Source organism: Triturus cristatus, chromosome 11, assembly GCF_964204655.1.
Source record: "Triturus cristatus chromosome 11, aTriCri1.1, whole genome shotgun sequence".
NCBI classification, from domain to species: domain Eukaryota; kingdom Metazoa; phylum Chordata; class Amphibia; order Caudata; family Salamandridae; genus Triturus; species Triturus cristatus.
In genome coordinates this window covers 738,184,707-738,200,469 of record NC_140594.1, presented here as the reverse complement: position 1 = coordinate 738,200,469, position 15,763 = coordinate 738,184,707, and the positions used below count along the sequence as shown (strand labels likewise).

The following is a 15,763-nucleotide window of genomic DNA, read 5'->3' as shown; positions in this document are numbered from 1 at the left end:
AATCAGAAGATGCTTATACAGTGCAATTTTGGGTAACTTCAGGATAGTAAGTTCTAAAACTACTTTCCTCCAAAAGTTATAATAAATCCGACCTTGGCAAGTTGTTGGATTTATTGTAACTATTAATTTGATACTTTGAATCTGTTTGCTAGCTAACTCCAATCAGAAGTTAGACTTTATTAAAGTTTACTAAACCTTCCAATGTTAGTCAATGGAGCCAGCAGCACTACAATGGGGAAAAAAGACTTTGGCTGTTTTTACCCTACCATGGCATAAAAAACATATTTTATAATGTCCCTGTTTTCTATGACAAGGCACCCTACCCTTGGGGCACCTAGGAAAGACCTTAGGGGTGACTTATATGTATTAAAACAGGTAGTTTCGGACTTTGAAAGTACTTTTTGATTCTACTTCACTGCAGTTGAAGGGCTTTAATATTTTTGTAGTTCATTACCATTGGAAAACACAGTCTGATAATGATCAATAATTAATACCTGCTCAAATCAGCTTTACTTTACACAATTATTATTTTATATTCAAACAAACACTTTTAGTTTCAGTTCAGTTCAGTTCATAAACTTTATTCGGGTAACTTAATACCCATAAAAGCACAACATCATAACAAAAAATAAATAGCAAAATGAAGGATTGACAGTACACGATAATCAAACATTTGTAATAATATAACTATAGCATTTGATAAGTTTGATGACAAATTAAAAAAAGAACTTCATTGGTAATAAATAAATAATTTACTGTTAATAAAACATTATATCAGCTAGAAATTACACAGAGATAGTCAATCGGGTAAAAAGTCAGGGATCGGGCATAGTCTTATGTGCTCTGGTGGCAATTCTCAAAAAGGTGCTTATGCGACGGATCAGCTCTTCATCAGCCAGGGAAACTAAAAATGTGTAAGCATTATTCAAAATAAACGGTCTTCTCTTTTTGAAAAATGGATGTAAAAACCACTTAGTATATTTTGTGTAATACTTACAAAAAAAATAAAAAATGTAAAATTGATTGGCCACTTACCCTGTCACAAAGACATGGTACATGATCAAGATTATGATGATAGCCGAGAGGGAAATACAATGCAAATCTGACAGTTCCTGCTCTAAAGCGGAATAATAGGCTCCTTTCCCAATAGCTCATGCGTAGGGTGAGATATAGATAGGTAGAGAATTATATTGCTGTTCTATAGACATGTAACTACGAACAGAAGATTTCTTGGATTCCAGGCCAATCCTTTCTGTGTTATATAAAAAGTAAAGGGCATCTCTAAGCTCCTTTTTTGGCACGGTGTCAGCTATATTTGGATTTTGGAAAATACTTTCTTTATTAACGCTGCACAGGCTTTGATGTACTCCACTCAGCCAAGGAATTTCCATCCCTTTCTCACACATAAGGCAGTCATTAATAATCTCTCTAGTGAGGGAGGCAGCATGGTTCTTCCATACCGATAGCCAAAAAAGGACAGGACGGGCGCATATAAAATCCGATATAAAATTAAGATTGAGTTCTCTGTGGCAAATGTATTGTGGGGTAGAGATTGGGATGCCCAAAAGTTTCCTGCAGAATCTATTTTCTTCCTGCCGGATGCAGGAACAATTTGCAATGCCCCAAATCTCAGCCCCGTAGGTGGCCACAAGGACGCACTGTAGTTTAAAAATGTTTTAAATGGCCGGTATAGCACCAGTGGTCTTTGGACGGGGAAGACTAAGGATTGAGTTGGTGGCCTTTGAGAACTTGCTCCTGGAGTGAGCAAGATGTTCAGTCCAGGAGACGTTCGCAGCAAAGACCAAACCAAGATAGGGAAATGTATGTGTACTTGTCAATTTCTGACTACCCACTACAATAGAACTTAACTGTCGCTTCCCAGGACCACAGGACATTAAAAATGACTTATTAAAATTGACACATAGGTCCAAGCTATCCATGTACTCAACAAAAGTCTGAACTAAATTACGCAGGGAGTTCGGAGTGCGGCCAATAAGGACCGCATCATCTGCGTATAATAGCACAGGGAGAGTTTTACCATTAATCATGGGGACGTCATGGGTTGAGGTTTTAAGCAGATTGTTCAGCCCATTAATGTAAATAATAAAAAGGAGGGGGGCCAAGACACAACCCTGTCTGACCCCCCTTCCTACCTTGATGACCCCTGAGACCTCGCCACCCATGCCGATCCGCACATGCGCCTGAATGTCTTTATGGAGGTACGCTAGGAAATGTACCAGAGGTTCGTCCAAGCCATATTCCAAAAGAATTGCCCAGAGCTTCGACCTTTTAACAAGGTCGAACGCTGAGGACAAGTCCATAAATGCCATATAGACCGGGGACTTCCGTGCAATGGTGTATTTCCCAATAACCAGATTGAGATTGAGACATGCTTTTAGTTTCAATATTTCCTCCAGCAGCGAATAATAAATGTAAACTTCCTAGAGCTTCAATACAAGGTTCCTGAAGTAGTACCTGCCGATTAGGCCTGTCTGGAGTTAAGTATACTGGGAGCACTGGAAACTAAGGGTACCCTAAAATTAGGAAATTGCCTTGTAGGAAGTGCAGGCTCGTGTGGAACACAACAGATCTATAGAGTTACCATGGGTCCTGAAATTATGATGGGACGGTGACTCCCGTTATCACCTCTATCGGATATAATGGGGCATTCATAATGAGGGCCTTACCATATCACTAGGACTAGGGGATGGCGCCTGAAAAGACAGCAGATCTGTAATCAACATTGTTTTATAATGTTTAAGCTTTTAAATAACAGTGCACAAATAGGCAAATAAGACTTATAAACTATATGATCCTGTTAGATCTGGTTTGTTCAGCGGGTTTATCCCCAGACATTTTGCTTTTTGGCCTTCTGTTTCTGACCTGTTTTGTTGGTTTTATGACTCTGGGCACTTTACCACTGCTGATCAGTGCTAACGTGCATATAATCTCCATGTAAACTGTTACTATGGCTTGGTGATTCAATGATGGGCATATTTGATTTACTGGCATGTCCTTAGTACATTGCACGGTTTGTGCCCAGGGCCTGTAAATCAAATGCTGCTAGTGTGCCTCTAGCACTGAGGGTGCCACCCACATGAGCAGCCTGTAAATGTAACTCAAGCCTGCCATTGCAGAGTCTGTATGCAGTCTGGTACTGCCATGTCGACCTGGCAAGTGCACCCACTTGCCAGGCCCTAACCTTCCCATTTCCTACATGTTAGTCATCCCTAAGGTAGGCCCAAGGTACCCCTGTGGGCAAAGTGCACTGTATGTGAAAGGTAGGACATGACCTGGTGAGTGTGGCATGTCCCGATAGTGAAATTACTGTCAATTTCGTTTTTCACTATTGCAAGGTTACCTGTTACCATAGGATAGAATGGGGAGTTTGCTTATAACATCTTATGAACATAACTACCCATGGGAACAAGGTAGGAAAATAAAGTTTAGTATGCCTGAACTCAGAATGTTAAAATGTATCTTTTAGTGAGGGCGATTTTAAATTCTGTCTTTGAAAATACCACTTTTAGAAAGTAGGTATTTTCTTGCTTAGCAATCCAGTCCAGTGTGACTCTGCCAGGATGTGACTGTCTGGCTTTGGGGTGACAGGGGCTGGGGATGTGCAGTGGCTCCAGAGAGTTTGGATGTGTCAGGCCTGAGCTGAATAGACCTGGGCTGCATTTAGAGTAGGGAGAGGAGATTTCCTTTCACCTGAATGGGCCTGGCCTGCCTTCCACAATGCTGTCTCCACCTCCTGCCAGGAAGCTGCACCAGAGAGGACAGAACTGGTTTTGCCTGAGCACAGGGCTTCTCTGCCACCAGATAACAAAGGATTTTACTGTATAAAAAGAGGGGACCAGACCCCAGACTTTTAGATCACTTCTGGGAATCAAGAGGAATCTTTGCCAAGGAGATGAGCTGGAGAAACTAAGGAGGAATACTGTCCCTGTGTTTTTTTGCTGTTTAGGGTTGGCCTGCAGTGGCTACTTTCTGCCAAGGAAAGGGAAGAGGACTTTGATGTTTGCTGTGTCCCCTGCTTGAGGAAGATCTCCAAGGGCTTTAAACTGAGCTTGCCTCCTGTTCTGAAGTCACAAGGACACAAAAACTTCACCACCAGCTCCCCTGAACTTCCTTGCAGGGAGTTCTCACCTGCGCTAAGAGGTGACTGCTGTTGTTACCTCTGGAGGCTGTTTGCTGCTGGGAACTGGAATGCAACTTCGAGAAGCGTGACACATCTGCACCAGTTTCCGACGCATCGCCGAAAAAATCACCGCAGCACCTGCCTGCGGCTCAAGAAATCGCCGCACACCGCATCGAGTGCACCAATCTCCGCAGTCGGAGATCACCGCACTGATTCAGACGCAAGCCCTGACGTGTGGCTCCAAGAACACACGCAACATCCCAGATCGTCGCATCACATCGAGGTGCCAAGTCTGTTGCATCATTGGGGACCGCAGTAAGAAACCAACGCATCACCTCCCCACGCAGTAAGAAACCGACGCATCACCTCTCCTTGAGCAAGGAACTGATGCATCACCTTCCCTGAGTGTAAGGAACTGACGCATCACTTTCCCTACGATCCTTTTTGTTTGCATGCACGACACATTCAAGGTACTTTGTGAGTAAAGTGTGGCATCTGCAATTTGCTTTGAACTGAACTATTTCTACCATTTGAAAGTCATATTTTTATTACTGTATTGTGGATTTTTGTCGTTTTGGTCTTGTTTGGTTTAGATAAAGAGTGCTTATTTTTCTAAACTGGTGAGGTGTCCATTTGTAGTGTTTTCACTGTATTACTGTATGTGTTCACAAATGCTTTACACACTGCCTCTGAGATAAGCCTGTCTGCTACTGCCAAGCTACCAAGGGGGTGAGCAGGGGTTATTTTTGAAGTGTATGCCCCTTACCCTGACTAGGAAGAAGGGTCCCTACAGAGACAAAGGTATCTACCTCTGCCAACTAGAGACTCCCATATCTAACAGATCCTGTACGTCTTCACTTCTAAAAAGGTATCTAGCTTTATTAAAAATAGGCAAATCAGATATAAAAACTATATGATCCTGTCTTCACTGCTCAAAAGGTATCCAGTTTTAATGTGAAACATACAAACAAAATCCCATTAAAACACATTCCTTGACCACCGTACCTGATGCATTAAATCCAATGGTTGAATCTGAAGGTGTTGCGATGTCTTGATGTATGCAATGAAAAAAATAAAATTAAGAATTAACCACTCTATTGAAGATTCATCAATTACATAAGATTGAAAGTAAAGAAAATAGGAAAATTTGGTTGAACCACATTTAAATTCTCTAACACAATTAACTAAGCCTGGGCGAAGCACTACACTACGCTCGCGTAGTTTGCGAAGTTTGCGCTACTTCGCACTACGCAAACTGCACGTAGCACAGTGTTGCGTAGTGCTGCGGTCATTTTTTGCTTGCTCGCGGTCCTCAACGTCAAGTTGGCGACTGCGAGCAAGCAAAATGACATCCCGGCGAGACTTTTTCCTTGTTCGCGATCAGCAACATCAAGTTGACGATCGCGAGCATGGAAAATAAACCTCCCGGCGAGATTCCCAACGCGAGGTCAGGTTTCTCATTGCGAGGGGTCGTGTATGCTCGCGACCGCTCGCGATGAGAAACTACCAGTTCGCGTTGAGAAAGCTGCCGCTCGAGTAAAAATCTACTCGAGCAGCAGAAAACTACAGCTCGCACTGTGCAAGATGCCATTTTCAATGATTGCACAGTGCCGGTTGCTTGTCCGCACTGTGCAATCATTGAAAACAACATCTTGCACAGTGCGAACATGTTACTACGCAGTTCGCGAAGTGCTACGCGTAGCTCGCGTAGTGCGAACTTCACTTTGCGTAGCTTCGCGAAGTGCTACTTCGCGAACTACGCCCACCCTTACAATTAACATATATTGTAATTTAGATACATTTGCAATTTGACGCTTTAGAACTTGTCGCGCTCAAATATATCTAAAACATTCTTGTCCTAAACAAAGAGTGCATGTCAGTGTGCATGTCAGAAAAAAAATTACACATTAACATATGTGAGCCAAATTCATGTAAGGTCAGACTTTCAAAAGTAGCACAAAACTAGATAGTAAGTACCTCTTTGTAGTTTGGTGAGCAAGTCGTACAAATGCTAGAGGTGACTAAGCCCTCAGCTCCACCACACCATTCACAGCTTGCCAGCTACATTTCAACTTTGTCATTGGTATGGCTGACTCTCTTCAATGAAATTCCTTTGGCCCAACATGGTTGAAACACTTTCAGAAAAACAATTTATTTACCAACTCATATATTGAGATAGGAGTCTCGCAGATCATGGGGGACACCTTGAACTAGGCAGTCCTTTGGGGGACTGGCGTGTTGGGGTTCTCTGACAGTGGAGCCATCTGAGGCTCTGCTGTTGGAAACAAAGTGGTCCTGCTACCACTTAGTATTCTAATTCATACCTATGAATAATAATAGAAATGAGATGTGATCACGTTGATTAAGAGTCGTGATCATTCAATTAAAAAGCTACCATTAAGTTGTGTCAGTATTGGCACTTTTTGGTGTTTTTTCAGTATAGAGTGGAGTTGCCTTGCTGACAATAAAGAGACCCAACCCCTTTTTTGTTCAACAATTTATTGAGGCAGGGCAACTACAGCAAGGGCAAGCATGACAAGGGTTGACAGGATATCCATTAATTTTTAGCGAATTACCCGATATGCCCCTCCTTTCAATGACTGCTTAAGCTTCCAAATGTGTGTTGCTCCAATCACAAAATGGCAGCAATCATGTAAGCAAAACAGGGCAGAAGTGATACATCCATTATATGTACTGTTGAAGAGTGGACAGTGCATGCACATTTTTGCCAGGGTTGCATATGCACTTTAATCTTTGTGTAGTGATTTCTCTTCTTTTTATTTCAGCACTCTGAACACAAAGGGATACCAGACAGTTTTTCCTCAAATGCTTATTATGTGGGTAATGATAGCTATTCGCTCTTAGACACAGTTTAGTTCAGCACATGTAAACTTTATATGGTGCCTGGGAGTACACAGGCGCCATATAACGTTTCTTAGAGAGACTACTGAACCAAAAGTCAAACCTGGACTGCATTGACTAGACTGGCAGTAACAACAGATTCTACACTCTGCCTTGCTTTATTGAGCTATCTATTAAAGAGCTGTGAGGTAGTGTTGCCTGCCACCAAAATACAATCCGCAAGAAAAAACTACAGGGCACCAACATCTGTACTAATAAGTGAGGAATGGTACCTTTGTATCAGTCTATGTGCAAGGCAGCCTGCAGTACCCTCAGCTCTAAGGCCTTCATCTTTGGTAATTTTGGAACATTATAGTAATTCCACAAATCAGAAATTGTGTTTCGATGCCAGGTGTTAAGGTTATTACTGTGAGCCTTGGATGTGGAATCAAATGCAGAACGTGTTTCCATGTGTTTTTCATCCTGCTTTTAAAGATACAGAGTATACAAAAGCTGTTTGAGAGTGCTGACTCCAGTCCATTCCAGTTTTGTGATGCAGTGTCGCTGCAGCTGTTATGTGATACATCTGCATTACTTTAAAATAAAAAAGTGGGTAATGTTCAGTACTTTGCTTACTTCATATTTAACACATGCTTGCAATGTGGAACCTACTTTAAATGAAACAGAAGGTGTGGGTGCCTAAATGTCTGTAATGTCTGTCTTTATAATCATTGGCCCTCATTAGCAGCTGGGCAAAGCACAAGTCCCATATTGAATTCTACTCTGCCCAATCACAAATGGCTGATTGTTTGTGTACCTGGTTTTCCCAGGTGCCGGAACACTAGACCTGATTGAACTGGCTGGAAAAGCGACCAATAAAATCACTTTATGCTTTGGCTGGTACAGCAGCCAATCACTTTCCCCTGGCCCCAGCTGACCTCGTTTTCTGACAAGCACACTACTTCTCCATAACCCCCAAGCCCCTCCGTCTACCACAATCCAAGATGTAATTTTCCAGCACAGAGGTGCTCCTGCCGATTCATGAATCTCAATCCCCTGCACCATCATTACAGCTTTACACTATAACCCAGATTTTAAATTACGACATACGATAAAGTATCTTTAGAAAAGTAAAGATTACCTGGGATGTTCGCAGATCGGATTGGTAGGCACAGAGGAATGAAGTGTTCGTGGTTACATACTTCTTGAATAAAATCAAATTTGAACTGGTATAAAATCTGAAAGTTAGAATAAAAAGTGTGTTATTTTTAGCTAGCGGTTAATTTATGCTGAGGTGGAGCTAGTCTGTGAGCCTGATTCACAAAAGTAAACTTGGACCTGTAGTCTAAGTTTAGACCTGAATTCTAAGTTCAGACCTGAAGTCTGAGGGCCTGATTTACAAAGGTAAACTTAGGCTTCAGGTTTAAGTTTACCTTTGTGAATTGGGCCCTTAGATTTCAGGTCTTAACTTAGACTTCAGGCGCATGTTTACCTTTGTGAATCAGGCCCTCAGTGTTAATGATCCAAATTAATTTAGAATATTATGAAGCGGGCAGATGAATGGATGAAAGATATGAAAGAGAGAGAAAAATTTAGTTTATTACACATTGTACTTAACATCTATCTTATTGTACCTAATGTCTGTGGTATTCAGTATGTACGCTTATTCTCATATTTAAAGTAGCTAGAATTGTAGGCGCCACCCACACCTAGGGGCATGGTGCCATAAGTGGCATCTCGTTTGGAAGTCAGTTTACCTTCCGGTCAAGAAAGAGGGAGGGGGGCGTCGCCGGAAGCATTAAAGGACTTCTAGGTGCATCACCAAGGTGCGCAGGCGACCCCTCCCCAAGAAAGGATAAAAGCTGGGGGACGAGAGGGGGATGCCCTCTTTATCCTCTCCACGGCATGCAAGCGGATCGGAGCTGCAATAAGTTACCAGCTGATGCAAGGAGTTACTCGCTGGCGCGCAGCTGCACCCAGGTTAGAGGGCCTCACAGCGTAGCAAAATAATGGTCTTAACAATAGGAAGTGGAAGGTGTTTATGGTGGCCGTATGCGGTCAACATAGATGCAGAGGAATCGGGCACAAATGAGGAACGTTCATACCTTAGCGCGTAGGGGATGGGAACTCTGGGTTGGTTTGGACCGGATGCCCAATCGTCAGTATGTGGGGATCGTTAGTGGCGTGACATGCTCGCGTAAGAGGGACGGGCAGCGGGGAGCAAGGAGAATCCCCCGGATCAATCACATGAAGCGGGGCAAGTGCCTGCGGACACTAGCTCAGGAAGGTCGCCCGGAGTAGCGTGAAGTCCTGGGCCATTCTAGTTTGGACCCAGCCATATGCAAATTGGTCTTGAATCTGCGCCCAATGGGAATAGTCCAGCCCTAACTGCCAGGCCAGGTCCTCCCTGGACTGGAAACAAGCATCCTAGGACCAGTTTCATTCTATCAGCGCTCATCAGCCAGGATAGCTTGACTCCAACGGCATGGAGAGCACGGAACCTACGTTTGGGCATACCCGTCCCACTTGGGGTGACAAATGCAAAAAGGTCGATTGATGGACAAAATGCAGAACAATGTCATACATTCACCCCAGTACAGAGATCTGGGCCTAAATCCATAGTTTTTTTGCTCACCATGCCATTCCAGTTTGAACCCAGTCATATGCAAATCAGTCTTGACCCTGTGCCTCATGGGAACAGCCCAGCCCGAACTGCTAAGCCAGGTCCTCCCTGGACTGGAAACAAGCATCCTAGGACCGGTTTCGGGGTTTCAACCCCCTTCAGCCAGGATAGCTTGATTCCAGTGGCATGGAGAGCACGGGACCCATGTCTGGGCATACCCGTCCCACTCAGGGTGACAAATGCAAAAACAAATGATGGACTGAATGCAGAACAATGTCATACATTCACCCCAGTACAGAGATCTGGGCCTAAATTCATAGTTTTTTTGCTCACCTTGACATTCCAGTTTAAACCCAGCCATATGCAAATCAGTGTTGACCCTGTGCTTCAAGGGAACAGTCCAGCCCGAACTGCCAAGCCAGATCCTCCCTGGACTGGAAACAAGCATCCTAGGACTGGTTTTGGGGTTTCACCCCTCTTTAGCCAGGATAGCTTGATTCCAGTGGCATGGAGAGCACGGGACCATGACTTGGCAATTCGGGCTGGACTGTTCCCATGAGGCACAGGGTCAAGACTGATTTGCATATGGCCAGGTCTAAACTGGGGTGGCATGGTGAGCAAAAGAATGATGGATTTAACCCAGGTCTCTTGACTGGGGGAGAGGATGTGGTCCGTCGGCTACGCTGCCGACTTTGGTGCTGGAAACCAGAGTTCGAGCCTCGAGGTCGCGTCCACATCCTGTGATTCTGGGCAAATCACTTAATCTCCCCTTGCCTGAATGTGTAATGTAAATACGGTGCTATGTAAAGCGCTCCAATACCTTCGGGTCGGGTTTGCACTATATAAAATATGCACAAAAAAAAAAAAATAGTTACGATTTCTTCTTCCGTCCATCATTTGTGTGTCTTTTGCTTTCTCACCCCAAGTGCGCCAAGTATGCCCAGACGTGGGTCCTGGGCTCACTGTGCCACTGGAAACAAGCTATCCTGGCTGAAGAGGGGTGAAACCCTGAAACCGGTCCTAGGATGCTTGTTTCCGGTCCAGGGATGACCGGCAGTTCGGGCTGGACTGTTCCCATGAGGCACAGGGTCAAGACTGATTTGCATATGGCCAGGTCTAAACTGAGGTGGCATTGTGAGCAAAAGAATGATGGATTTAACCCAGATCTCTTGACTGGGGGTGAATGTTTTGATTTGTTCTGCATTCCGTCCATCAATTGTGTGTCTTTTGCTTTCTCGCCCTAAGTGCGCCAGGTATGCCCAGACGTGGGTCCTGGACTCACTGTGCCACGGGAATCAAGCTATCCTGGCTGAATCTTGACTGGGGGTGAATGTTGTGATTTGTTCTGCATTCCGTCCATCAATTGTGTGTCTTTTGGGGGCCTAACCGGTAACGCATGGACCGGGGGAGGCTCAGTATGCGGGCATGGCGACCGGGGGCACTCGGCTAGTGAGTAGGCTGAGCGCTTCTGGGGGGGTGGGGGGACATAATGCATGGCTTTGACATGATGGGAATGAGTAGTGCATGTGGGGGTTTTGAGCTTAAACGGTAGTGCATGGACCGGTGGAAGCAGTTATAAGGTCATGAAAAACCGGGGCGCTTGGCTGGTGAGTAGATCGAGTACCCCTGGGGGGGGATATAAGGCATGGGCGGATCGCATGGGGATAACAAGTTGGAGGACACATGGAGCACTAGGATAGTGAGTATTTCTGGTGCCCCGGCTAATTGATGTAAAAGGTGGAGTATAGGTGGAAAAAGGATGGGAAGCGCGAAGTCGCAAGGCCTGGCAAGAATGCAAGGGGAAAGAGGCATTGGCCAGTTTGTAATTCTCTTTTGCTTTCCTTAGTGAATTGGCGCAGAGGAGACCTTCTTTGCATGCGATAGTGATCAGGATGCCACCAAAACGTGCACGGGCGGTAAGAAGGCCCCAGCTACACTGGAGGAATTTCGATCCCTGTCGGTACTGTGGGAGGTCACAAAGAAAGGCAGCATCGATTGGGCTCTGCGGACACTAGCTCAGGGGGCCGGAGCCAGCCCACAGCAGGAGGCCCCATTGCCCAAACACACGAGATGGACTCCCGAACATTACAACGGGGGGCAGCAGGAAACGTTCAAGCGGGTCACAGAAGCGCAGGCGAGCACCACAGGTGAGGCGGTGGTGACGGGCCAGCCCCTGTCGAGCACAGACAATAATTAGGCTTCTGGCGCTGCAGCACAGAAGGGTCAGACGAATGTGGAGCCGGTCCTAGTAGGGGGGCACCCACAGAACGCTGCACTCCCTATATCAGCACAGATAGCGGAAAGTACACCTCGAGCCACGGCAGCGCAGGGAGGGGTAGCTGCAGCAACTCTACCTATCGCGCAGGCTCCCACGCCACTAGTAGCGCATCAAGGCAGCGGGGTAGCACAAGTATGGGTCCAGTCGGGTAGGGTGGCACAATCTCCCGTGGTGGTTGCTGCTGCGTCACAAGGCCCAATCAACAATCCGGGTGTACCAGGGTCGGGGACACTCCCAACAGCGCCACTAGTGCCCCCGGGAGAATTTCAGGGGGGAATTTGTCGATGTATTTGACCTTATCAATGCGGGGGTGGTACTAGGGAGGAACAGGGCAGGCAAAGAGTGCGAATTCAAGCAGAAAAAAGTTTGGGTGGAAGGCTCCATCAAGAATTGGGTTACTGGGTTTGCGGTTTACGCAGCAATCATGATAGAGAAGTTCCCAGCAGTGGCGGCTCAGTTTATAAGCTACATGTCAATGATTCACAGGGCAGCATCAGAATTCCAGGACATGGCCTGGCTGCAGTACGACAACAAATTTAGGCAAATGAAGGCATAAGGCCAGAAGTGGCAGGGGATCAGAGGGAGATCAACATATGGCATGCGGAATTCTTCTCAGCAGCGCCAGTTAACAAGCCCGTTCACTCCTTTTGGGAGGACAAAGGGGCAGGGGACAAGAAACAAGCTTGCTGGCAGTTTAACAAAAACGAATGCAGTAGGGGAGCTGCATGCAAGTGCAAGCATATATGCTCTTTCTGTGGAACCCAAGGTCACCCAGAGAACAAGTGCTTCAAGAAATTGGGAAAAGCTAAAGAACAGCATAACCCTGCCAACGCACAGAACTGGGGCTGCAATGCCCAGTCATCATAAGAAACTACCCACTCCCATATGCCTGCATGTCCTGGCCCACCTCCTCAGTAGATACAAGCGGAGACAAAAGGCTTGTCTGTTATATCAAGGTTTCAAGTTTGACTTTCATATTCCATCTAGTGCTCCGCCTTCCACAGCTCCCTCACGCAATCAGCTCTCAGTTTTGCGCAACCTGGAGGTTGCTACTGAAAAAATCATGAAGGAGGTAGCACTGGGGAGGGTGACTGGCCCTTTTCAGGAGATACCAAAACAAGACTTAGTGTGATCACCGCTGGGCCTGGTACCAAAAGAGGAGGTGGGAAAATACTGCCTGATTCATAAACTATCATGTCCACAACGGGCCTCAGTCAATGACAGGCTGGATCCAGAACTGTGTGCAATGCATTCCACCACATTTGACACAGCAATTCATAAACTACAGAGACTAGGCAAGGGAGCTCTGATGGCCAAATCTGACATAGAAGCTGCCTTTCGCCTCTTGCCGGTGCACACGGAAGACATGAGGTTGCTAGGTTTTACGTTTGAGGGGAGTTTCTTTATGGACCTGTGTATGCCAATGGGGTGTTCCATTGCGTGTGCGGTGTTTGAAACATTCAGCCATTTTTTGGAATGGGCGGTTCAAGATCTATTAGCATCACGAGATGTGGTGCATTATCTAGACGATATCCTATTTCTGGGTTCGCCTTGCTCGCTAGCTTGTGGGAAGGCCCTGCTGGGCTTCCAATGGTTAGCAGAGGCATTGGGAGTACCCCTGGTGGAGGGAAAAACCGAAGGTCCATCGACTTGCCTAACCTTCTTAAGCACCGAAATAGACACCATAGCCAGAGTATGCAGACTCCCTCAGGAGAAAGTAAGAGCCTTTGAAGCCTCCATAGATGAATGCCTAGCGGCACGCAAGGTTGCCTCGCACCAGTTGCAGGTCCTGGTAGGGCAATTGAAAATTGGGGTATGGGTGATACCCATGGGCAGGGCATTTTCTAGGAGCATCGCCAGGGCAATGTCTGGCTTACGGGCAAAACACCACCACACTAGGCTCTCTGCAGAGGAGAAAGATGACTTGTGTACGTGGAAGGAGTTTTTGGTGGGGTTTAATGGATCGGTGCTTTGGCAGCAACCAGGGCAATGCTAGGCTCAAGGTGGTGCATGAAGCACTGGCCGACAGAGTGGATCAGGACGGGGTTGACCCGCAACATAACACTCCTAGAGCTATTTCACTTAATTGTGGCAATGCATCTCTGGTGCACCCTCCTGGAAAATAAGCGCATCATGTTCTCGTCTGACAGTATGTCTGCAGTGATGGCAGTGAACAATCAGAGGAAAAAATGTCCATGGGTACTTCGCTTACCTAAAGAACTGATTCGGGGTGCCTCAAGCGCAATGCGTATTTTATTGCCAAACATGTGCCAGGGGTGGACAACGCAGTAGCTGATTCCCTGTCTCGTTCTAAGTTAACAGAATTCAGAGCTCGATGGCCGCAAGCGGACAATCAGATGGTGAATTTCCCCGAAGAACTATGGAAGCTTGGTGCCCCATTGCCCCCGACCTGATAGCGTAAATGATAATACTGCACAATCGCAATCACACTGTAAGGACTATAATGTCAGGGGGCAAAATGAATTCTCTACACAGTACATTCAAATAATTATTTATGAAAGACAGCAATCAGTATATACACTTCATTAAATCAAAAGCGCAAAACTTGTGCGTAGTGTCCCCAAGTGAAACATGGAACCAAAAAGTGACTGTACATTGTGAAACAAAATTCTTGGTACAAGGTTTCCATAAAATTATGTAGAACGGCCAATTGGGTACAATTTAACGACAGTCCACATATACAATGATGCAGACTGGGTAATGGTCCGTCCTATACACTGGTCGACGGCGTTTCGACCCTTCTGCAAATGTAGGGTCTCTTCAGGACTGTCAATACAGGGACATCTGAATTATGAAATTAATCTTAGTGACGTAGTGGTGCCTTGTGAAAAGTGAAAAAGAAGATGAAATGAACTCACGCGAGGACCCAGCCGGGTTCTCACGAGATGAACCGTGGTTTTCCGTTGATGTCTAGGGTCTTGCTATCGCGGCGATGTGCACACTTTCCATAAAAACTTCATTCAGTGTTGTCTCATGTTCACAGTATATGGAATCATGGTGGAATAGTTCACTGCATCAGTAACGAACCCAGATCCAGGGAGTTAGTAGCGTTATCCGCGGAGATTCGTCCGCCCGCATTACATTGAACTATTCCACCATGATTCCATATACTGTGAACATCATAATTCAGATGTCCCTGTATTGACAGTCCTGAAGAGACCCTACATTTGCAGAAGGGTCGAAACGCCGTCGACCAGTGTATAGGACGGACCATTACCCAGTCTGCATCATTGTATATGTGGACTGTCGTTAAATTTTACCCAATTGGCCGTTCTACATAATTTTCTGGAAACCTTGTACCAAGAATTTTGTTTCACAATGTACAGTCACTTTTTGGTTCCATGTTTCACTTGGGGACACTACGCACAAGTTTTGCGCTTTTGATTTAATGAAGTGTATATACTGATTGCTGTCTTTCATAAATAATTATTTGAATGTACTGTGTAGAGAATTCATTTTGCCCCCTGACATTATAGTCCTTACAGTGTGATTGCGATTGTGCAGTATTATCATTTATACTAATTCCTTATTATCCACTGGAACCTTTGTCTTTTTACATTACGTAATACCCTGGTTCCTTGTGAGTAGGGTTCCCCTGTTGTTAGTAGTGGCCCGACCTGATAGCGGCTTCCCTTGCTCCCAAGACTAAGAGTATGTATGAGAATGCATGGCAGTTATACTTAGCGGTCATAAAGAGAGCAGGGAGAACAGAGAAGTTTACACGACAGGGGGTGCTGATATTCATAGTCCAACAGAAAGAGAATGGGAAATCACTATCCCCTATTAGGAGACAGCTGTCAGTGATCGCCTTCTTTGCAGGGTTGGAAGGGATAGCAGACCCTACCAAGGATCCTAGGGT

The 15,763-nt window shown here is 45.5% G+C and overlaps 1 protein-coding gene across 8 annotated transcripts in view; it reads right to left on the bottom strand.

The window, feature by feature from the left end:
• The window catches only part of DOCK10 (dedicator of cytokinesis 10), a 1,791,775-nt gene that overhangs the window by 422,446 nt on the left and 1,353,566 nt on the right, over positions 1-15,763 (bottom strand). For all 8 annotated transcript variants that reach the window (XM_085634396.1, XM_085634392.1, XM_085634394.1 and 5 more), the window contains exons 30-31: positions 8,124-8,220; positions 5,147-5,191 (exon numbers count right to left, since the gene is read on the bottom strand). In XM_085634396.1, coding sequence (XP_085490522.1) covers positions 5,147-5,191; positions 8,124-8,220 — 142 coding nt within the window. The remainder of the gene's footprint in view (positions 1-5,146; positions 5,192-8,123; positions 8,221-15,763) is intronic.